This window comes from Eublepharis macularius, chromosome 16, assembly GCF_028583425.1.
Source record: "Eublepharis macularius isolate TG4126 chromosome 16, MPM_Emac_v1.0, whole genome shotgun sequence".
Taxonomy (NCBI): domain Eukaryota; kingdom Metazoa; phylum Chordata; class Lepidosauria; order Squamata; family Eublepharidae; genus Eublepharis; species Eublepharis macularius.
In genome coordinates this window covers 21531445-21556836 of record NC_072805.1, presented here as the reverse complement: position 1 = coordinate 21556836, position 25392 = coordinate 21531445, and the positions used below count along the sequence as shown (strand labels likewise).

General features: G+C 40.7%; 1 protein-coding gene across 2 annotated transcripts; it reads left to right on the top strand.

Moving 5' to 3' along the window:
• Positions 1–421: 421 nt before the first annotated feature.
• On the top strand, positions 422–23226 carry DNAAF1 (dynein axonemal assembly factor 1). Of its 2 annotated transcripts, XM_055000157.1 has the most exons (14): positions 422–505; positions 1565–1761; positions 2558–2659; positions 3422–3545; positions 4270–4361; positions 5436–5657; positions 8696–8862; positions 12548–12669; positions 13160–13353; positions 14879–15139; positions 16953–17062; positions 17278–17346; positions 18121–18496; positions 22594–23226. In XM_055000157.1, the coding sequence occupies exons 2-14, from the start codon at positions 1635–1637 to the stop codon at positions 22695–22697; spliced, it is 2070 nt and encodes a 689-aa protein (XP_054856132.1). In that variant the 5' UTR covers positions 422–505; positions 1565–1634; the 3' UTR covers positions 22698–23226. The 2 variants fall into 2 exon arrangements, with proteins under 2 accessions (XP_054856132.1, XP_054856133.1); XM_055000158.1 differs by lacking the exon at positions 2558–2659.
• The last annotated feature ends 2166 nt before the right edge of the window (positions 23227–25392 follow it).

Sequence of the window (25392 nt, the reverse complement as noted above, 5' to 3'; positions counted from 1 at the left end):
CTTTAAATTGCAGTGACTTAACGGCAACCCAGCTTGTTTAGTCCTCCTGTCTCTCTAAATGACGCCGCTCTATCTCTTGGCGTTTCTATGGTGAAGCTTTTCCCCTGGAAACCAAAGCGGGAAGCCCAATTTTTGAACCGGAAGTGTTACTAAAGACTGCCCCTGCCTCACGACTGTATATCTTTGGGCGGCCGTCTCTAGCACTTCACAAACTTCCTTCTGCCTTCGAAGGTGAGTTCTGCGCACGCGCTGAAGGCTGGTACCCTGCCTCCCTCTCGCCATTGGCGGGTTGGGGCTTAGCGCCGAGGGGTGATTGGGTCTCGTCAAAGTAGTCGCCATGACAGAGGCGGGGCTAAGTATATCCGACTCGCGCGGTTCGGCCGTCGCGTAGTCATGGCAACGCGGGGACGCCGTTGGAGGGAGCCGTTGAAGGCTGCGGGTTTTGAGGGGTGGGGTGAAGTAGGCGAAGGGGGAGGCAGGATGGTGCCCTGAGCAGATAGAGGAGGTAGGTACAGTAGTGACATCTTTAGCATACTTTCCTAGGAGTAAGCACTATTGAATAACGTGGGACTTACTTCTGAGTAGACCCGTTTAGGATTGTTCCCTCTGGCATTATTCGTCAAGGGGGGAAAAGCACTCTGCACATGCCCAAAGGCTCTTTATCGGTGCTGTAACAGCAATACTCAAACAAATAAGAGTCGTGAGGTAACTATTACCAAAAAAGCAACAGATTTACAGTGCAATTTTATGCATATCTACTAAATCCCACTGTGTAGGTCTGTGTAAATGCTGTAATATTACAGCATTATTGTGGCAAAAACTGTTACGAACTCTTAGTCAGATGAAAGCTTATCAATATATATATTTTTTAAAGCTGGGGATTTAGTGGCACACAGCCTCTCTTAGTAGATTAATTTATTTGTGTTGCTGTTGTTTTTAAAAGAAGCAGGAGTCTAGCGGAATCCCAAATAGATCTATTTATTTAAGGAATATTCAGTAAAACACTCAACAAAAACAAATTTTAAATTATATTGTATGATAAAAGAAAAGAGTGTTGGGAAGCAGGTCAGAGAATAAGAGGGGTAAAAATGAGCATGTTTATTGGTTGCCAGGTTTTTAAAAAAATGTATTTATCAATTAAGCTGAGGAGGTTCTTGGGTCTCCAGAAACAACTTCTGTGAGTGGTCCCATTTCACTGCCCTCATGATAGTTCACCATTAGGAGTCAAAACAACTAGATTGCGTGGCACCTTAAACACTAACAAAATCATTGTGAAATAAACTTTTGATGAGCAGAGACCATTTCAAATGGCTTGATCTGGACTGTGGCTCATGAAAGCTTATTCTAAAACAAATGTGTTAGCTTCAAAGTGCCACAAGAGTCTGTTATTGTGACTGCAATTCACCAAACAGGCTGCGTCTCTGAGTGATGTTTGTATATTACTTTTCTCCTGTATAATTCTTGAAGCAGCTTACAAGACTAACACTACTACAATTAAAGTAGGATGAGAAAAAGAAAAGATTAATTTTAAACTACTAACTGTATATCACCTTTCTGTTTAAAGGAGCTGAACAAATAGAGAGCAGAGAAAGAAACATGCTGCAACTTTCTTACACCTTTTAAGCAACACAAAAATGCATCCAGTCCCTGAAGAGCATGGGTCAGGAGAGGCTGTTGCAGAGGAGGGAACTGAGCAAGAAATGAATGACTGTGGACATGCAAACATCCTGCCCAGCAATGAGGACAACTTGATAAAAGCAGGTAGTTATTACCTTGAGAATCGGCATTTATACAAACGAGTTTTGAACAAAACTTGGCAATATGTTTCTGCTAAAATCATTTTTACCTCTTGCTGATATTTCATCATTTATTTAAGTCTGCTCTGAACTGGTTGAGACCAGTCGTTAGGGTATTGGATTAGGATCTGGGAGGCTCTGGGTTCGAATCTCTCCTCTGCCAGTTGCACTTTGGGGCCAGTTGCACTTTCCCAGTCCAACCCACTTCACAGGGTTGCTGTGAGGATAAAATGGAGAGCAATGTCAGCTGTTTGGGGTCACCGCTGGAATAAAGCAATTAAAATTAAGCAAATAAAATAAAATCCCCCTTCATAATTTGGGTGCTACTTTACTGTGGCTATTATAATATAAGAAAAGAATCCGGTAGGAACGTTAAGACTAACCAACTTTACTGTAGCATAAGCTTTCGAGAACCACAGTTCTCTTTGTCGGCTGGATCAAATTGTGGTTCTCAAAAGCTTATGCTACAGTAAAGTTGGTTAGACTTAAAGGTGCTACTGGACTCTTTACTATTTTGCTACTACAGACTAACATGGCTAACTCCTCTGAATATAAGAAAGGGTGCAGCTGGAAAGGATACCTTATGCCAGAGACTCCCCGTGAGGTTCCACTAATCAGACTGAATCTAAAAGCACCCCCTTGCATCCTGCAAGCTTTCTTTGTCTCTCCCCGCAATGATGAGGAAGGTAACAGGGTCTTCTTTATTGTACCTTGCACAATTAAACATCAGCCAAGCCCCTTCCCATCTCTCTCAACTCTAGAATCGCAGCTGCCAGAAGGAGAACACAAGACTAGAAAGGAAGTTGTGGATGATGTAAACCAGGAAGAAATTATTAGGAAAGATTATGGCACTGGAGAACCAGGTAATTAAATGACCAAATTACAATATCATACAGTTTTAGAGCTAGGAATTAGCTTGCCAACTTAATCCTCCATTATAGCCTGTTTAACATTCCAAACCTAAGCAGAGTTACTTCAGTCTAAGCCCATTGGTTTCAGTGGGCTTAGACTGGAGTAACTCTTCTTAGGACTGCACATCATGCAAGGATGTTCAGAAACTAGGTAATAAGGTAGGCATGTAGTAGGATGGATTAGGACATTTGCAACATGGTTTGGGAAGCAGTATCCTTGTAAAACAGCCTCCCAGCAGAGCCCTACCAGGTTCCTCCTGTCAGAATTTTAAAAACATTTTTATTCTGTCCAGCGTTGGGAAGATAGCTGTGAACAATTTTTTTCTGTTGCTTCTGTCATAGCTAATTTTCAGCTGTCTTTTATTATGCTGAATTGATTTTTGTGTTGATTTAATGTTTGGAGACAAATTGTTTCCTTATTATGTTATTTTAAATAGCAGCTACCCGAGGGCATTGAAATTTAATTGATGCAGTATAAATTTGGGGGGAAACCCTACATGGTGAAACAATTCCACAGTTTTAGGTGTACTTAAAGCCCCTTCATAACTTTCATTTGTACCACTTCTGTTGCTAGATAAGGTATCACACAAAAATGAGCTTCTCAGACCCAAGTCTGAATTCTGATTTCTGTTTTTCAACTGGATTTCTGGGACCTGTACATTTAAACAAATGCTGCCATGTGTTTTGTTTTCATATAAATATACAACGCCCAAGCACAAGAGAAAAGAGGCAATTCAGTGACTGACGCACCACAGCATAAAGAGAAATTAAGTGGTGATTATAAACTAGCAGCTGACTCATCCAGCGAAAAATCAGAGCTGAAACAAGGTGGAATGAGGTAATTTACTTTCTAACAGTATTCCATACAAGCTTGTACTGTGAACAATATAATAAAGTGGTCAAGAGCTTTCTCCCTCTTGGTCTCCTTTTCTGCCCCATTTATTCCCATGCTAGTATTATCCATAGAACAGTGTTACATCTGCAAGAGCATTAATCAGAATTAACCAGGCTTAGCTTTTAACAAAGTATAAAGCTGGATCAGAGCCAGCAACCAATTTGGAATATTCATAGATATTTTCAGAACCCAGGGAAAGGAGTAGGAACATAGTGATGGGGCAGGCTGGGGGCATACTCTGGGGACTGGTCGGGTAGGGGGTGAAATCTGGTGACTGGCACATTAGGGAGAGACCAGCCAATATGGTGGGTGGGTGAGGAGGGTGGGAACATGCAGAACAAGAGAGCAAGAAGCAGAAGGTTTTCCCATCCCTGCAAGCACTTGTGGATATCCTTCTTGTATAATATAGTAAATAAATGAAATTCATGGAGAAACAGTCTTTTTATTTTTATTGTTTCCAGCACAGAGAACGTTGAGCTGTACATCACTGTATATAAAACAGGTTGAAATAGAAACTGGTTCTGAAATGCAGAAGATTTCAAAAGTCTTGGCCACGTGCCAATGAATTACTTTATAACAAAGAGGAAGGTTATTTACAAAAGCTTCTAGAATGTATCTTTTTCACGAAGTCTTTTTCAATGGCTCATGCTTCCTATTAATGTTTTAGAATGACCAAAAAGCTACTGAGGGATCTCTGCAAAGAGCATAAGTTATACATGACCCCATGCCTGAACGACACCCTCTATCTCCACTACAAAGGTAAAAGTCAACAGTTACATGGTACGGTGCAGCTAAACAACATTCGTGTAGACCGATAATTGGAGCTTGCAGAAGCAGCAAATGGATCTGGGCCAATGCACAGAAACATTTTGTTAAATTATATTTCACTTCTCTATCCCATAGGACATTCAAAGGCACTTACAAATACAAAAGTAAAACAATATAAAACAGATTAACAATAAACATTCTAACTCATAGAAAGGGATTCTTTAATAATGTATTAAATACATATTTCACAATGAAGCATATACTTGCCTCCCCTTGGGTTCGTAAGAAGCTAAGAATTACTTTTCTGGATCAGATCCATCTAGTCCAGCACTCTGTTATCAAGAGGGGCTTACCAGATGCCTCTGGAGGCACACAAGTGAGGTGTGAAACTGATGTTCTTCCTTTGTTGATTGTGCCCAGAAGATATCGGCTTTTGGGGGTCTCGTGTGTACAGTCTTGCAGGCATGTATAATTTTGTGCCTTTGGAGTTTGCAATTTGTTCTCAACTTTGCAAGTAAAAACATCAGGGCTCCAAGCCAACAAAGGTAAGCTGTAGCGTGATCCTCCCCACCTTCACTTGGAAACAAGCTCCTCTGAATTCTCTGCACAAGTATGCATAGGGTTATAGCCTGTGTCTCACTGAAACCATGTGAACAAGTGCTTTCATGACTAGCTTGCTTTCAGTGGGGCATAGGCACAGCTGACTAGCTGGACTGGGGACAATGTGTCCTGATTCAGCAAAGGTGTGAGTGCAACTAGAAGTAATCCTGGCCAGTAGAAACCTAGATTAGGAAGCTGCTCCAGGGGAGGGTAGTACAGTGTTCTTCTATCTCCCAGTGTTCTTCTACAATTTCTCTGTGCAATACAGCAACTTTGCTGAAGCTAAGTAGGTCAGGATGGGAGACTGCCAGAGTATTTTATGTTTACTGCCATTTGCCCAAGGAAGGCTGGTGGGACATAAATAAAATATTGTCTCTTACCTTGCTCTGCTGTAGTATAGGCATGCCACCATGACATCTACTTAAGTCTCCCAAATCCACACCTTCATTTTTTCCCTCCCCCTAGGATTCGACCGTCTGGAGAATCTGGAGGAATATATCGGATTGAAGTGCCTATGGCTGGAATGTAATGGCCTGACAAAGATTGAGAACTTGGATGCACAGACCGAGTTGCGTTGCCTTTATCTGCAGCTCAATTTGATTCATAAAATGGAGAACCTCGAGCCCATGCAAAAGCTGGATTCACTCAACCTCAGCAACAATTACGTCAAGACCATTGAAAACCTCTGTAAGAATCTCTGCCTTCAGTGAAATAAGATTAATTTTCTAAACATCACTTCAGTTAAAGTTGTTTCAGAAATATATATGGGTGTTCATGTGTTAAAATGCAGGGAGAAAAAATATTCCATAGCAATTTTTGAATGGCCTTTGGGGAAGGCAAGCCTAACATTCACAGAGTTAGAAGGAAGAGTAATTCCAGTCTACTTAAATCAAAAAGAGTCCAGTAGCACCTTTAAGACTAACCAATTTTATTGTAGCATAAGCTTTCGAGAATCAAGTTCTCTTCATCAGATGCCTGATCCAAACACACAACCCTGTAAGCCAGGATTCCCGGATGATCTTGGACCAATAATTCTCTCTCAGCCTAACCTGGCTTACAGGGTTGTGTGTTACAGGGTTGTTTGGATCAGGCATCTGATGAAGAGAACTTGATTCTCGAAAGCTTATGCTACAATAAAATTGGTTAGTCTTAAAGGTGCTACTGGACTCTTTTTGATTTTGCTACTACAGACTAACACAGCTAACTCCTCTGGTTCCAGTCTACTTAAAATTATTAAGACTGAGCTGATCTCTGCAGTTCAAAACATCTAAGTTTTTATGCAGTTTCTTCAGCTAGTCGGGTGTGTAATACGGTTATTTTCCCTGGATGATCTTGGACCAATAATTCTCTCTCAGCCTAACCTGGCTTACAGGGTTGTGTGGATAAAATAGAGGAGGGGAGAACATTGAATGCTGCCCTGAGTTCCTTGGAGGAAGGACAGGATAAAAATACACTAAATAGCAGCTAATCTCAGTTTCCCCTTTGTGAAGTCTTTCTTGTACTGTTGTACAGATGTTACCTGGCCTTTAACTAACTTAGCGCCACTGATTTTAGTTTTATATGCATCAGACTGGATTTGGAATTTTACTCCTCCAATCAAACTTCTTCTCACAGTGCCTACTCATAGGATTATTTGATCCAATGCCTTTTCTACCATTATACCAAATCTCTGGAATGTGCTCCTGGAGAAAGTTTGGAGAGGATCTTCATTGATTATTTTTAGAAAAATGTACAAAGCCATCCTTGTCTATATCAAAACAAGAAGAGAGTGTCATGGTAAATAACCCAAGCAACAAGCATACAGCACCATGACAAACTAAGAAGACATTGATAAATTGTCGAAGGCTTTCACGGCCGGAGAACGATGGTTGTTGTGGATTTTCCAGGCTGTATTGCCGTGGTCTTGGCATTGTAGTTCCTGACATTTCGTCAGCAGCTGTGACTGGAATCTTCAGAGGTGTGGCACCGAAAGACAGGGATCTCTCAGTGTCAAACATTAAAAACTGGTGTAGAGTCACAGACCTTAGAGACGCAAAATACACCAGTACCAGTGCTTTCTTATTGATATCTCCGAGGCAATCAAATTCCATTCAATCAATAAAGAACAGCAACGGAAAGTCACAAACTATAGATCATACTCAGAGTAGTCTACCCAACTACAGAAAAGTGCTTAGGTACAATATTGAGTCGTTTTCACATTTAGCATAACAATAGTAAAAGTGATCAGTGCTTATTCATTTAAAGTGACAGTGCCTTGTTAGAAATGTTTAGATTAACAAGTTACATGTGTTAACAAGACGTGTGTTATCTAAGAATTCAGGCATATGCCAACAATATCCAGTTAATTCAGATAAGTGTCCAATAAATCCAATGAGGAATTTCTCCATCTTGTTCAGCTTTGTAACAGCTGCGAGTGTGCTAGCATTCACAGCCCGTTTCTAGTTTCCTTCTTGGCAGTTACAAACTTCCAGACAAGCACCCTGGAGCTCAAAATCTACCTGCTAAGTTGAATTTTGTTTGATCCTCAAGAACTGGCTGTATGGTAGATTTTTCCTTGAATGAAATGGATGTAAAAAGACATTTTTAATTCATACTTGTTTACAAAGATGTCTTCTTAGTCACGGTGCTGTATGCTTGTTGCTTGGATCCTTGTCTATATGGCTTTTGGATAAAGCTTTTTTTGTGAACAATGTTGAGAACATCCATAAAGTGGGAAAGGAATTATTATTACCAGTACCCTGTCTGTATTTCTGTTACTGATTTCTGGGTTTTGTGGTTTTTTTAATTGTTCCTTTGACTGTTTCAGCATTTGTTCGCCACTTTGAAGAAAAAGCAGGATGCTTATATTTTGATTAATAAATACTCAGGTCCTGCTTTTAAACTTTGCTGTGAATCTTGTCCTCATTCCTGAAATCAAAAATGAGTCCTCAAATCTGTTCTGAGGCCTAGAAATACAGGCCATCATCACATGGCCGTAAATTTAGCGCCAAACTAGCACCATCTCCCGCTGAATTCTCACCTTATTCCGGCTCTCTTGCGATTTCGCCATTCTCCCCAGTTCACGCTTTGTGACTCTTTATGTCGTCTTTATCCACTTCCATGTGAATGCCCTGGATCGAGTATGAACGCTTTGCAACACCAAAACGCTCACTCTCCCTGATCATCTGTCTCACTTAACACTGATTCTCCTGCCCTACGCTCCCACAAGCCCCAGCGCGATCCGCAATTAAACCTCAAAGTAATTTGTTTTAAAAAACGTCAGCCTTATATTGCTATAGCACTATTCTGCCATGGGTGGGAAACCTCTGCTACCTATCACGGTTGGCTTTTGGGTTGGCCCAGCACAACATTATAATAGAAGAGTGATATAACGCAAATATGCAGAATTTTTTTTTTTTTAAAGGGGGCAGGATTTTTAGGGCCTGTTTCCGGATGCACTTTGACTGACCATCGAATTGCGCTTTTCCCTTTTAATGTGACTGACTGGAAGTGCAAGCAGTCATCAAAAGATGGGAGAATCTGTTCTAATAACGATAACAGAAGAAATGATTTCTAGTGCAAAACTGATGAAATAAGGGCCCGTGTGACGACGGCCACAGTCTTAACTACTTTTGCCACAGCACTAGTTCTGCCATCCCAAGTCCATTGCTTTGGAAGTTCCATTCATTTTGCGAAGAAGATGACCTTCATGACTCTTCTTTCATTGCATTGTTATTGTTCAACAGCTTGTTTGAAAGTTCTACACACTCTGCAGATTGCTCACAACAAGTTGCAAACAGTCGAAGACATAGAACACTTGCAAGAATGCCCAAGCATCAGTGTCCTCGACCTTTCGTACAACAAGCTAGATGATCCAAATATTTTAAATGTCCTGGAGACCATGCCTGATCTGGTAAGCACAAAGTTACTCAGATTTCCTTTGTCCCAATCTCCCATTACTTAAGCATAGCTTACCTCTGTTCCACTGTTAATTGCGCTAGTGGGAAGCTTGTGTTGCATCCATTGGTAAGGATGAGTGCCATTAACTTGGCCCAATAGGCTATGATGCTGGGGGAGGGGGAGTCACAATACTCTAGCAGAGCCTAAAATGTGACTGTGTTGATAGCAGCAGTGTTATGACCTTTACTTTTGGGGGGGTAGATTTTTCTTTTAATATTCCCCTTTAATCTTCCCTCTGGGTAGTTAGCTGCCACCAGGAATATTATATTCCAATATGTTTTAATTAAGTTTTCCCTTTGGTAAAGTTCCTAAGCGTCAGGCTTCTTCGTGGTTCTATGTGGCCCTGAGGATCGGAATGGGATATAACACTGACAGCTACTCTGGGATATAACAAAACAAAATAAATGTTTATTTTTCAAGAAGCGTATTGGTTTCATAAAAGTAGTTCTTAGTTCTTAATGTTACTTCATTTAAACTCATTCACACAGATCTCTTGTAAGGCTTCACACACAGTTAGCCTCTTTCTCTAGGCTCTATATTTCTCTCACAGAAAACTCCTCAGGCAGCACACAGCTAGCCTCTCTTTCTCTTATTCACAGAAATATGAAACCTGCTCAGGCAGCACACAGCTGGCCTCCCTTTCCCTGACTGAGTGTCCTTTCACAAACATGCTCAGTTCAGGTTCCACACAGGTCATATTTCTGTCATAAACACTTCAACATACTCAGGCAGCACACAGCTAGCCTGCTTTCTTCTGACTGAAAAACCTTTCTCAAACTGCATTCACTCCACCCACCCTCTCAGTCATCAACCAATCATCTCACTCACTCATCCCTCTCTTTCACCCCCCACTCTTCACCTATCTCACACCAAGCATTTAAAGACCATGCACACATTTACTTGGAATCATTACAAGCAGGCTCAATTCTCAATAGCTTACTCCAGGGGCAAGGAGCAGCTTTAGATCCCATCCCAGTACTGTCATTGAATGTGACCTTTACTGTTTGCCATATGAGGCTTCCATTCACTCGCACACATGGTGTTAAAGTGTAAGCACTACACTTTAACAATGAGGGCAGAACCTCCCTCCATTTCTGGCACTAGACAGTTACACTCATTGGCAGGAATTCTGGAAGGGGGTGCAACATTGCCCTGGGTCCAGAGTGCCAAGAAATAGAGGTGCTGGGGGGTAATTTTGACACATACTAAAAATTACTGGGTTTGACCATTTTCAGAAGCATTCATAAGAATGAAAAAAGGGTTAGCAGAAAGGAAGGAATGCATCTCTTTGGGAAGGAAACCAGCTCAATGTGCATTTTGTCCTTGTTAGCTTAACAACAGGGTATTTCTTCTGTCCAGTTCTAATTTAAATTAAGGGCAAAGGACTGATTTCATTTTCTTTCCATAATGCCATATCCTAAAATATATTTATTTATGTCATTTATAGACTGCCTTTCTCAATGAGACTCAAGGCACACTACACAAAATTAGTCCATACGGTCAATTTCAAAGACATTTCAATAAATAATACAATAGGACAAATGTGCAAACATTTAAAGCCAGCAGAAATCCAATGCAGAGCTGAAGAAATGTTGAATTGCATATGCAATTCTAAGACATTAAACAACATAGAAAACTACCCAGTAAGATCATACCTACAATAACAAACAGTACATAGAAGTGTATAGTCCCTATCTCTTTATGAATACATCTCTTTGAGACCAGTTCCTTACAGTACAGCGGCTGTACTGTAAGGAACTGGTCTCAAAGAGAATATTTGAATTAAAAGCCCTAAAATCTGTTAGGTATCATAGTACTGTGGCATGGTAACATTCCATCTCTGACTGGCTGAGCTCACTGGGGAGAAGATCCAAAGCAAAAAAAAGAGAGGACTAGAATATCAGCAGAGGGAGGAACCAAGTGCTACAGAGAGCATATCAGTACACAGAAATAAATAGCCTCCTCTATTCCCAGATTACTTACAATATAAAAATCTTCCTCTATGCACACATCTTCATAACAATATTCATTTTGCTGATATATAAATCTTACTTTCCTTCATCAGCAACTGCAATAATCTCTAAACTTGCAGCTTTAGTTTACAATATCTATTATGGGAGCATGTTTTAAAATGTGACATGCTTGCTCATGCTAAAAAATCCGTAACTAATGCCTTCATAATGACAGTTGGTGATTGTTATCATTAGGAGTAAAATATGTTAACCTGCAAGCATTAATCCATTTAATCAGTGGATTGAAATCACAACTTTAAAGTTAGCCTCTGATTAATATGTGGACAGAGATGACTGCTCAGGATATAGAAGTGTTTCTCCTCCCAGTACCAAAGGACAGAGCAAAACCTTTGAGGCTGCAATTCTAGGCACACTTACTTGGGAGTAAGTCCCACTGAATGAAGCAGGACTTACTTCCCAGTAGAAAAGAGCAAGAGTCCAGTAGCACCTATAAGACTAACAAAATTTGTGGTAGGGTATGAACTTTCGTGAGCCCCAGCTCACTTCTTCAGATTCTTCTCAGTAAACTTACATAAAGTTCATGCTGTTAACAATAAGTGGTAACTTGGCTATTAAATAATAAATAATTTCCCAACTGAGAAATCATTGCCTTCCGTCAGGCTTCTCAAACAGGCATTCTCCATTGGGCTTTGCAATAAGATGTTTTAGCATCGATCATAATCTATTCGTGTGGCATTGTTGTGGAGAAACATAAGATTAAAAGGATACGTCCCTCCCCCAGGTGCATATGCAATCTAAATTTCTAATTGCTTACTCTTAAGCAAACATTGCCACTCACTGATGTGCGTAATAATAATAAATAAGTGTAATTTATAGTCTCTCCGCCAGGCGCATACATGATCTAAATTTCTAAGCAGTTACTGTTGAGCAAACATTGCCCGTCATTGATGTACGTAATAATGATAATAAGCTTAATTTAAATTTATTTGGTGCCACCCTGTGCATGGGCAAAATCAACAGCTGCCCATACATGTGCATTCTCTGTGGTGACCCTCGCCGTATGGAACAGCCTGCCTGAGGAAGTCAGGAGCCCCCCCCCCGCCCCGACTCGCCTGGCTTTCCACAAACATTGCAAAAGTGAATTATTCAAAAGAGCTTTTTATTCAGGTAGGAGGGCTTTTGTAGGAAGTTGGTCTCAAAGAGATGCATCACTAACAAGTTAGGGACCATAGACTTCTCCACTATGTTGCCTTATGTACTACCTGTTGCTTTAAGTATTTGCTCTTATATACTAGCTGTTGCTTTATATATGACCCTACTGGGTAGTTCTATGTTGTATTTGATTTTTGCTAATGTTATATCTTTGTAAACTTGCATTTATTTACCCTATGGCATTGATTATTGAAATGTCCTTGATATTGACTGTACTAATCTCATCCTATGTAATCTGCCTTGAGTCTCAGTGAGAAAAGTGGACTATAAATGACAACAACAACAATAATAAGCAACATCAGTTGACATCCATGGCAACAACACTTAGGAAATGACAGAAAGTCCAGTGGGAGCTGAGAACAGTATTTTATTAGTTTAGCCATTCTGGGTTGGTTTTAGGTGCTGTCCAGAAAAAAATTCTACTTTTAAAAACTATTTTGCTTCTTCTTGCAGCGTGTATTAAACTTGATGGGAAATGAAGTAATTAAGAAAATAGCTAATTATAGAAGAACACTTACCATCCGATTGAAGCATCTGACGTATTTGGATGATAGGCCAGTTTTTCCAAAGGACAGGTAAAATGGAGGGAGTGGGGAGTTACCCTTCCCTAGCATGTCTGACAGGATATTAAGCACTTCATCAGCTACCTCATCTGTAAAATGGGATTATTATCTATTTCCTCATGGAATTGTTAGAAGAATTTTAAAAAGAAGTCACTTACCAACTGAAATCCTTATCCTAAACAAATAAGGCAGGTACCAATATGTAGCGATCCTAATACTGTTATCTCAGGAGTGTAATCCGGACTAGCCTCAAATAGAGGAATTATCTTCAGAGAGGTTGTGAATCTATGACCATCTCTAATCCCATAGTGATGGTGACATTTTTATCTGAGTGGACTAATGAAAGCAGAGGGTCCTCTGCCCATGGTCAAACCGTAAGTCCTTCATTGGCCCTGCTTTCTCCTCCTGTATAGAAACCTTCAAATGTGCAGAAATAAGTTCCACTACAATCAATGGAACATGCTTTGAGATGGCTGATGGAACTCTCGTTTGTTTGCATCAGGGCCTGTGCAGAAGCCTGGGCGAAGGGTGGCCATGAAGCTGAGAAAAATGAAAGGGAACTGTGGGAAGCCAAAGACCGAAAGAAGATCCAAGACAGCATTGATGCACTCAGTGCAATCCGTCGGAGAGCGGAAGAGAAGAAAAAACAACGGGTGATGGAAGAAAGAGGTGAAACATTGACCAGCAACCCAGAAGGTTTGTGGTTAAGCTTCTGACTTGAGCAAAAGTTCTGTGCCATGAAGCTACCTTAGGATGCAGCTAAATATAGCACTTTGAAGGCAAAGCAATTTTATTAGCGTTTCATACCTGCAGTTACAAATTTTAAAAAATGACAACTATTGTAAAGTACTATTAAACAACTCAAATTATGTTAGACCCTCCAAAACATCCTTTCACAGAGGAAATCTTCACCAATTTTTGGAACTAACAAGGCAATCCTAAACAGAGTTACTCCAGTCTAAGCCCATTGACTTCAGTGGGCTTAGACTGGAGTAACTCTGCTTAGGGTTGCACTGAAAATCTGTAAAGCGTATCTCCCAATTCCACAGCAGAAAAAGTCCTTTGTAGCTCCCTTGTAGCTGCTGAGTTAACCCTTGGAGGTGGCAGCAAAGAAAGTTCTGTATCTCTACAAGGTCTAAGAATTCGAGTAAGTTTATAGGAAAGGAAGATTTTAAGTAGCATGTAGTATTTTGGATGCAAAGCCAGGTAACGCAAGATACATTCAGAGCACCTTCAAGAACTATACAGGCAAAGTCTTCATTGTTGAAAGTTAGCATGTTTCACATTTTTACCTTGTAGATTTATCAGTGGTTTACTCATTCGAAATGGACCTCATGTGACCACTTAGCAATGTTGTCATTTGTTAGATTTTGCATTCCTGATTTGATAGCATTTAAAGCGGAACTCAGACAACAGTTTTTAAACAAGACGAAAAGGGCACAAGGAAGCCTTCATTTTCTGTGTTCTGCACAATCATTTCCTATGTCCCCATTGCTGTCCCTGGTCAAGCAGGTTCTTGCGTTGCGATGGACGGTGAAGGGGACACTAGGGAGATGAATGTTAGAAGTGGCCCAGCCATGAGACAGATAGAGGTTGCCCACTTCAGACAGCTGATCTGGGAAACCTTGAAGGACCACAGTGTGGAAGACAGACAAACCGGACTTATGGGGCACAGTCTGTTGGGAATGTCTCCTGCACAAGCTCTACAGTAATGCTCCTACTCACTTCCCACTGAAACATACTCCAGAGAACATCAGGTCAATTGTGCCTTACGTGTATTTATTACGTAGGGAGGATGTGAATGTTCTGCTTTCAGAACTAAAATATCTTCAGCTGATCGTGACAAGTTATGTACACTGTAGTCAGGGCCTCTGTTGAATCACTTTGAATGCTCTGAAAGAATTATTACCTGTCTCTTATTTATGCTGAGGAATATTTTTACCTCTCCTATAACTGCATTTCATGTCATTGAGGCCCAGTTTAAGGGGAAGATCATTTGGAATAGATAGTTTGCCCCTTTCCAAGAAAATGCAGGTTTATTTGGATCTAGCTGGCTCCACATGTTTTGCTGTAGTTGGAGGAGTCTGCAGCTGGTGTCTTCTGCCTTGAGAGAACTGCCATTTCCCCATGTCTTAGATTTTTCAGCAAGACAACAATGTTCAGAGCACAGATTTACATTGCAGTAAACTCACTAGCTTTTATGGTTATTGGGCTATTCCAGGGGAAATCCCATCGTCAAGCAATAGCACTGCGACAGAAAATGTTATAGAGGCATCATGCAATTCTGAAGAATTAGAAACAAAGCAGAAGATCGAGACATTTGTAGATGAAACTATGCAGGCCTACGAAGAGTTTCTGGTTACAGGAGCAAGCTTAAGAGACCAGCTTGATCATTCAGAAAACATTAAACCGTATAATACTCAGCCACTGACACAAGAACCACCTTTGGACTCTTGCTCGAACATCGGACCTGTTGAAGAAGGTAATGGCGTACTGCAGACAAACTGAACAAGCAGGAATGCAGCACTATCCTGATTCTGCTAGAACCAATGACAAAAGCTGCACATTTATTTCTGCCCCCACAACCTTCTTTTTTTCCCCCGATCAAACATTTCCAATCAGAACTTGGCTAGGGGCATTTGCTGGAAGCTGTTAACCAGAAGGACATTTCCACACTCACTAGTTCTCTCCTGCTCATGCTTCATCCCTCCACATTGGAATTAGGGTGCGTCTAGGCAGTACTTTTCTGCACAGGCACACACTCATTTCAACGCACTCCCTACAGTCACACAGGAGTTACGGGGAAGTACATTTTTTAAAGGAGAGACCAAATGGGCTCGGAACTGCACTGTGGGGAGGAGGAAATGTTCCTACCTCCTCTTCAATGCTGTTTTCTTGTGTGAAAACCACATGGGGGGAGTTGTTTTGCTGCACCTTGTGGAAATAACTCTCCCTGTTGAATGGTTTTCTCTGCAAGAAAACTACATTGAGGAGAGGCAGGAGCCATTACATATTATCCGTTGCTTTGAATATGTACTAGTATATACTGCTTGTGATTCATGTTGTCTGTCAGTCCTAGAATTGATTATGTTCTGCTTCAGCAGTCCTTCAGTCCTGTGTTGGATCCTTGCTAATGCTACGTCTCTGTAAACATGTATTCATCTACCCTATGACTTTGTTTATGGAAGTGTTCCTTGACACTGTATGGAAATGCCTGCCCTTGTCCTTGCTACTGATTGTGCTGATCTCACACTATGTAATCCACCTTGAGGCTCAGTGAGAAAGGCGGACTATAAATGACATAAATAAATACAAAAAAAAATATTTCTCCCTGCTATGCCATTCCGAGCCCATTTTTTAAAGAAGCAGTCGCCTGCAGCTGCCCTTTGACTGCAGGGAGCGTATTAAAACAAGTGCACACCTGTGCAGAAAAGTATCGTCTAGAGGTTCCCTTAGAAGATTCATATGTGATCAGGAAGTCCATGTTTGCTTTGACAAACGTAGTTCCATTCAGAAGGGAGTGTGAAACCCATGTTTCAACCTCATGTTTCAACATCTTCCTTATCGTAATTTTTAGGAAATGGTAGAGTGCATGGCTGAGACTGAGCTGTGAACCCAGGTTTGCTCCTACCTCAGCCCTAAATTCCTTCTGAAAGGCACTCTCTTGCAGCCTCAGCCCCTCTCCTGACCATGAGGGGGTCATAAAACTAGAGTACAATGTCTGTGGCAAAGACTTGCATAAAGTTAATGAACACTTTATGTAAAATACAAAGTAGAATTGTGATCAAAAAGTGAAATATTAAGTACCTCAGTTCATAGCTGTTAGAATAACTTTGATATGTGCTATTTAGTCCATAGCAGAAACATTTAACGCGTACAGTACAGTCTTAAACAGAATCACAGCATTCTGAGTTCATTCAGTGGGCTTAGGTGGGTGTGGCTCGGATTGTACTGTGCATCTCACATGCCCATCTTAGAACCCTTGGGTTGGAATCAAATTCCTCTGATTTCACTGGGGCTGATTTCTGGATGAACATCCTTAGAACGTTTGTTTAAATACAATCAACTTAATAGGTTTTTGAAAAGAAAATGTGTTGAAACATCAAAAAATCAATTATTCCCCTGAATATGGAGCAGAATGGCATTGATCTTGTAGATTAATGGGACAAGAGAAGAGAGCCAGCCCCTGTATGAATGCAGGCAAAGGAGAAGATACACAGTGCTTAGTGGGTGTCAAGACCCAAAATATAACTCCGTGTCACTCTCCCACCCCCATCTAATTGTCTCCTTTCTAGAGGTGCCAGTAGTTCAGATAGCTGTACCAGGACCACGGCTTACTGACCTGGATGAATCTGCAGAGATTGAACAGATTAAGCTGGATGCATCAGAGAAGATGTTCCTTGATGTATGTATTAAGACTGTGAAGAGACCACAGCCCAGAGCCCCTGAGGATGGGCGGTATATATACTGAAATATAAATAAAATAAAATAAAAAGGCCATTGGGATTGCAATGGAGAATCCAGCATTTGATTTTCTCCCCTTTTTGCACATTCACTTTTAGTTTTTAAAAGTGGTTTTTATTAGTAAATGTCTGAATTCTTCTTTTTTTTAATGCTTAGGAACTGCCTGATTTGGAGGATGTGGATATCAGTGAAGCCTCACCGTGCAACGAGATCTTCACCATCCAGGCAAGTTTCCCCCAATTTATTTATATCAGGTAGATGCTCTTTGAGTCCTGATTGCAAAGGGCAGACATGGGGATATTCCTGAAAGGGAAACGGTGGCCACTTTTGCAGTCAGGTGGCTCTTGGGGCCTTTTGAAATTGGCCTGTGGGTCACACAAGCATTGCATGCATGAGCACTCCTGTAGGTATCTGTCTCCATTGAGGAGGACGGTGCCTTCCCACTTGCCCCAGCAGAGAGGACTTCTTCATATTAGCTAGTTTCAGGTGGGTAGCCATGTTGGTCTCTAGTAGAACAGCAAGATTCGAGTCCAGTGGCAGCTTAAAGACCAAGAAGATGTCCTGGGTATAAACTTTCGAGAGTCAAACTGCCATCATCCGATACTGACAAAGGAAGGTTAACTCTTGAAAGCTTATAGCCTGGAAATCTTGTTGGTCTTTAAGGTGCCACTGGACTCAAATCCTTGCTGTTCAGATTAGCCTAGTTTGTTGTTCTCTGCAGTGGGAGAAGCCCTCCCAGTTGGTCTTCATGCTACCAAGAACAATCACTTCAATGCTCCTGTTCTTTTCTCTCGTGTCCTGTCAGCCTAAAAACACCTTTACACAGTCCTACCTATCTCCCCCGCATCTAGATATCCTGCCACACACACACACATATACACACACAATTTTCTGAAGGACTGTCCACATGACAGCTATGGGAAAAGCCAGTTCCTTGGCTCTTGAGATCACAGCTTCGGTTGAAAGAAATTTTTCAAGCTGGTTCTTTTGCCTTTCTAGCAAATCTGCCCTCCAAAGATTGAAGTAATTTTTGAAGCAAGCGATAGTAGGGACTGCATAATGGAAGAAGGCAAGCCAGCTGCTTCAGGCAACACCGCAGCAGAGGAAATTCCAGCTGCCATCTTTTCAAGCATATATAAAGTACCTGAGAACAGTTCAAAGGAAGCTGTAAAGCCCCTAATAGAAGACTTACTAAAAGAGGAAAGCTTGGAATCTGAAACACAACCAGCAAAACCTTGGAAGCCCTTGATTGAAGAGATTTTTCCCGAGTCTTTGGATTCGTCACTGAAGCCATCAGAAGAACCAGTTGAAACAACAGAACCAAATCCAGACGGAGCGGGAAGTGGAGAAAGCCAAGCTATGTTCCCAAGCCCAGGTAAATTCATTCATACAGGGTAAAGGTGACAATCCCCAGCATTTCGTGAGCACCAATTCTGTTGCTCTTCAGTTATTCGTACTTAGAAAAGTGGCTCAGTGGGAGTTTTTCCTCTTCCCAAAGCTGTTCACTGAACTTATAGCCTAGCCACCTTTACTTTGAGAATTACTCTAGTCTAAGCTCACTGATTTCAATGGGCTGAGACTGGAGTAACTCTGTTTCATTGATTTCAGTGGTGCTTCCTACAAGCAAGTGTGCTTAGGTCCTACCTTAGGTAAACTTCTACATGGGTAGAGGCTGTGTGAGCTAAAGGAGTGGGATTGCTCCTGTTTCCTGGGTCTATTCCCCCTCCTTTAAGAGCTTACCACATGTCCACACATTGGACTGTATGCACATACAGCTCAACACGCTAGTTACCACGTGCAATCAAACAGGCATGTTAACTCTAGACAGTATGAATATGGCTTACTTTCCACTTCAAGCCCAAATCCACACTAATCTGATCTGAGCATAAGAAAACTTTTCTCCTGCCACCTCTCTTAAGGGCTTTGGATCTACCCAGGCTTAGAAGACCGCCCCCCCCCCCCGTCTCAGCAGTGACCCACAAAATGGCAGTAGGGGAGGTGCCTCTACAAGCTTGGAAGAATTTTTTTTTTAAATTTTTATTGGAATTAGAAATATTTTATCATTTATAACAATCAAATTACTTTAATATTCCAGTTCTAACCCCCTCCCTTCCCCCCCCCCCCGTTTGTTGACTTCCAACAGTTTTCCAACCCTTTGTCTATTCTTCCCCTACTCATTTCAACTTATTTTGTCAATTAAACATATACTTTCACACTCTTCTAAGCTAGTCTATTATAACACAGTGCTAAGTCAATTTCCCTTCACTTATCAACTAATACATTCCTGGCATGTTATCCAATAGTAATAATACTGGTAATATTATCAATATCCTGTACTCTAACTTATTCATTCTAATGTCATCAATATGGGACAAACAATTTATCCCTCCCTATACATAACTTGAGTACTCATAAGTGATGAATACATTTATAAGTCAACTAATTTAACTTATACTCTATATGTTACTCTTTACTTCCTCTTATATCTCTTATCTTTGTAACATAAAGTCAATCAATTTGACTCGTATTCTACACATTTCTAAATATAAACACAATATACATTCGACATAAGTCAATCAATTTGACCCATGTTCTGCACATTTCTAAATATCGCTATAACCAAAAATACCTTCAGCATGAGTCAATCAATTTAACCTATATTCTATATGCTACTTCTCATTCCCCCCCTTCTTGTATTCATGGATTTTAATTCTGTTAATTCTCAATTACACCCCTATCTGCCAGCAACATAATTAATTAATTAATTTCTATTCTTATATATCACTTAATAACTATTACTTAATACTGTATAGAATAATCAAATAGAATAATTGCTTAGTAATTCTTCTTTAACTCTCCTCCCCCCGGTATAGTCACTTCTCTCTTCTTTTGTTTTTCTTCAATAATTTTCAAACTGCCACAGTTCTCCTCCCACCTCCCATTTTTTCACCAAATATTGTTTCAGCTTCTCCCAATCTGTGTTAAACTGTCCTGGATCAAGGTCTCTTAGTTTTCTTGTCAGTTCATCCATCTCCGCCATGTACAGCAATTTGTGAATCCAGTCCTCGATAGTTGGCACTTCTTGTACTTTCCACTTTTGCGCATACAAAAGTCTAGCCGCTGCTGTCATGTAAAAAAGCAATGTCCTATGTTGTGCTGGAATATCTTCCATTCCCAAGTTCAGTAGCAGGAGTTCTGGGTTCTTATTAACTTGAAACTGTAAAATCTCACTTATTACTCTTATTATTTCCCCCCAGTACTGCCTGACTACCTCACAAGTCCACCACATATGGTACAAAGATCCTTCATGCTTTTTACATTTCCAGCATTTATTAGACGTGTTCACATTCCCTAGCGCAATTTTCTTTGGTGTCAGGTACCAACGATAGATCATTTTATAAACATTCTCTTTAATGTTAGTGCATGTCGTAATCTTCAAAGTATTTTTCCACAAATATTCCCACGCCTCCATTGTTATTTCTTTATTAAAATTTATAGCTCACTTCACCATTTGCACCTTAACTACCTCTTCTTCAGTATACCATTTTAACAACACTTTATAGACCTTTGAAATTTCCTTTTTGTCTTCTTGTAAAATTACTTCCTCCAAGTCCGAGTTCTCCATTCTTATCCCTCCCTTGGCACAATCCGATTTATAAAGGTCTCTGAAACCAGTCATAATTTGGAGACAACTCTTCTTGCGTCTTTATTCTTAATTTAGAAAATTCTATTCGTGTTATCTCCTTATACGTTAAACACTGTTGTTCATTATCAACAGTTCTCGGATCTATTGCTTCATAAGGAACCACCCAGGAGGGAATTCCTTCTTGTAGGTAATCTCTGTACTTTTTCCATATTGTGAAGAGGCTCCTCCGAATGTAATGGTGTAAAAACATAGTCCACTTTTACTTTATCATACCATAAGTATGCATGCCATCCAAATATTTTTTTGTATCCCTCTAAGGCCAGCAATTTGCGAACAAGCTTGGAAGAATGTTGAGATCCAGATATGTTAAACACAGAAGTGGAATTTGAGGGGAATAATACAGTTGGTGCATAATGCTGAAGCTTGTTTATTATTGGGAGCTAGGAGGAGTATGAATATTCCTCCCATTTTGCAGTCACTCCACTGGCTGCCTATCAGCTACCAGGCTCAGTTCAAGGTATTGGGTATCACATACAAAGCTCTTCACGGCCTTCGTCTAGCATCTCTCTCCCTAAGGTCCGCTACGGCAGCTTCACTTATCTGAACAGAGCCTTCTGCAGGTGCCACCTTGCACATGGGCAAAATCAACAGCTGCCCATACATGTGTATTCTCTGTGGTGGCCTCCACCCAATGGAACAGCCTACCTGAAGAGGTCAGGAGAGCTTTCAGCAAACAATGTAAAACTGAATGATTCAAGAGGGCTTTTTACTCAGATAGGGGGCTATACTGTAAGGAAATGGACTCAAAGAGATACATCAGTAAAGGGATAGGGAGGAACTATAGACTTTGCTACTATGTACTATTACTGTAAGTATCATCCTACTGGATGGTTTATATGTAGTTTAATATGTCAGTCTCAGAATTGCTTATGCTCTCTTTAGCATTTCTTCAACTCTGTATTAGATTCCTGCTAGTTTTAAAGCTTTGCACATTTGCAAACAAATTGCTTTGAACATTCCCACCTCTGCTCAGACATGGCTAGACTGTTCTCTTCATAAAGCTCTTTAGGGAAGTTCTACCCCAGATTCCAGGCCTGCGGGGTTCAAGGCATCCAGTATAATGTAGTGGTTTGAGTGTCAGACTAGGATATAGGAGATCTAGGTTTGAATCCCACCTCAGCCATGGAAGCTCACTGGGTGATTTTGGGCCAATCACACCCTCTCAGCCTAACCTACCTCACGGGGTTGTTGTGAGGATAAAATAGGGGAGAGGGAAATGATGTAAGCCACTTTGGTTCCCCAGTGGGGAGAAAACCAGAGTATAAATGAAGGAAATAAATAAAGGGCTAGATCATCTGCTAGGAAAATTATTCTTGCTCTATGTACCCTTCACAACAACTAGTATTTGCTCTTCAAGGCAAAATAGAGGTGTCTTTGGGATAAATAGCATCTTTAGAGGGGGCTGTTTAAACTGAGAAAATGGCATAAAGAGGAAGGGCTAGCGCTAACTTCTCTTAATCCAGTTCTTTGAATTTTAAAAAAACCGTGCGGGAGATCAGTTGACCGTTCTCCCAGCTTCTCATCTACTTTGGCCTTGAAAAGCCCAGCTGAAAAGTATGTTTTCACAAGGCAAAATCTGAAGGCAGCTGCATTTGCTGGAAGCAAAAGAAGTTTCTCTCTGCTTCATCTGAAAGAAAAATTCTTTTTCTTCCTGCAAATATAACGGTCTTCTGAAGATTTTTTTTTCTCTGCAATTTTTAAAAAGTGATAATGGTGAAGAAAACTTTACAATTTCATCAGTTATTAATATTATTATCTCTTTACAGGGAATGTCTCTGAAGCAGCTACTGAACCATGCTTACCAAAAGATGCACATACCTGTTGCATACCAGGAAATAACAGTGAAGTCACAGAGTGTGGGTTGGACTGAACGCCGAAGAAAACTCAGCCCAGGCTCCTGTATTTGTTCTTTAGCCTTATAAGGGGGTACATTATCAGCAAAAATATGTTGAGTGGCATAAGTCACACAGGCTCTGCCTTTAATCACGGCATCGTGATGTCACACGGCTGAGATAGCAAGACAGATAGTGCCATAGTGCATATAGAGGCCAAGATCCTTTAGATTTTGATTTTATCCTAAGCCTCAAAAGCTCTTCTGTAACAAGTGACTTGAAGGCTTCCGAGCCACCATTCAAAGTATTGATTTAGTTCTTGGCTAGTTTCTTACTGCTTTGTAGAAACACGAGTGTCCATATTGGCACGATCCAGGAAAAATGAAATACATTTAAGGCAATAAGAAAGTTGAACACTCTCCCATTGCAATCTATGGAAATTAAAATGTGCTTCACTTTGCTTGATCGTGCCCTGTGTTTGTAGAATTATTGCCATTAGTTGTTTATTTCAGTAATTTATTTGTCTTTATTTGTAATTCATTCTAAGTAAAACATTTTCATCCTCAACTTACTGGACCCATGTGCTTGTGTAAGAGACTTCGGCTATCCATGCCCCTTATGTCCCATAGCAGAAAGATGGAAGCAAAGAAATATGTGGCTGCCTTAATACTGAATCGGATCATTGGTCCATCAAAGTCAGTATTGTCTACTCACTGGCAGTGGTTCTCCAGGGTTTCAGTCAAGGTCTTATGCATCACCTACTATCTGATCCTTCTAAACTTGAGAATCTGGAGATTGAACCTGGGAACTTCTGCACGCCAAGCAGCCCTTTTCTTTATGATATGGATAACTTGTTCTTATTGAAATAAGGTAGAAAGACTCACATAGCCCTGGGCTTTTCATTTGGCAAGTAAGTGAGCGAGTTGCTGGGCCCATTCCAGCCTAACCTATCCCACTCAATCAAAATGGGACATGGCTTCAGTCACTCATTCACCACCACCACCAGTTGCTTCCTGCCACCTTCATGATAGAACATTGGTTGTTTTATTAAAATATTTATTTGTTGCCTCTCAACTGCAAGATCTCCAAGTAGACTCATGAAGGAAAATATGGAAAACAATTGAGTATGTCATCATATACAATTCACACACTAAACATACCCAGCTAAAACAAGCATCCCCACAAGTACAGCAAAATCAATCAGGCTCTATCTAAATACCTGAAAGGAAGGCCCTGTTTTATTCAAGTATGTAATGCTAAGAGCATCAGGGCCTGGCAAATTGATCTGGAGACTTCCACATCACAACCAGGGCACTACCACTGAGAAGGCCCCATTCGAAATAGCCGTCACCTTCATGCTGCCACATCTGGGGCACCCAGCATGCGTCTTCCACACAAGATTTTAACAATTGCACATGTTTATATGGAAGCAGCCAGTGCTGCTACTCTGCACTCCACTAGGAAGCCTACAACTACAGCCTGTTTTAGCACCCGCGCTCCTTTGGAGGAGGCCTGTAAGGAAGCTGCATGTGCTGCCCTATCTGCTTGTCATTAGCTTTGTTTTTCAAGGCGGCATTTAGCTGGAGGCTGCTTTCACAAGTCTCCTGTTCACGAGCCATTTGATAACAAATCAGCCCACATTATTGGTGACATAACCAGCATGACTTAAATGTGCTTATGAGGTTAAAATGGGATAGGCCCAGATCCACCACCCTGAGCCCTTGGGAAATGGGTAGGTAGACAGACAGCCTTTCTTTCTTTCTTACGGCTCAAAAGTACAGCAACCAGGGTACCAAACACTCAACAACAATGTTAATACATATATTATTATTTTATGCAAAAGTGCAGAAGTGCAAATGTGTACAAGGACAATTTAAAGTGCATGTATCAGCATTAATGAGGTAGTCTATCGGATAATAAATAAATGCATAAATTCAGTACAAAAAGTTCAACTGGTGGTAAGAGAGTGTGTATTAATGGAAAGAAAGCATTCCGCTGGTATGTGGAAACAATCCATATGTCCAAAGGTGGAAACTGGACGAGTCCAGAGACACCTAGCCGACGGGCTTTAGCTCACTGTTACCAGTTCCCGTTTCGGTTTTTCTTCTTCCTGGGCTAGACTCTATGGACTACAATAAAATTAACCCATCAATAATAAATATTATACAAAACGTAAAATATGTCCAACTACTATAATCTCAATAAAAAGTCTTTTTCCTTACTGTCCACAAGCATCTCCCCTCACTCCCCACACCGTTGGAATCACAAGGAAACCGATAGTTACAATTAATTCAAGACACACCCCATATTTAAATATCGCACCTTGGGTCACGTTATTGAGATGATAAAGTAATGAGCCCTTAAAGAAATCAGTACCACAAGGACATGAAAACACAACCAATATCATACAAATAACGTTATTTGTATGATATTGGTTGTATTATCATGTACTTGTGGTACTGATTCCTTTAAGGGCTCATTACTTTATCATCTCAATAACGTGACCCAAGGCGCGATATTTAAATATGGGGTGTGTCTTGAATTAATTGTCTTGAATTAATTGAATTGTCTTGAATTAATTGAAGAAGAAAAACCGAAACGGGAACTGGTAACAGCGAGCTAAAGCCCGTCCACTAGGTGTCTCTGGACTCGTCCAGTTTCCACCTTTGGACATATGGATTGTTTCCACATACCAGCGGAATGCTTTCTTTCCATTAATACGCACTCTCTTAC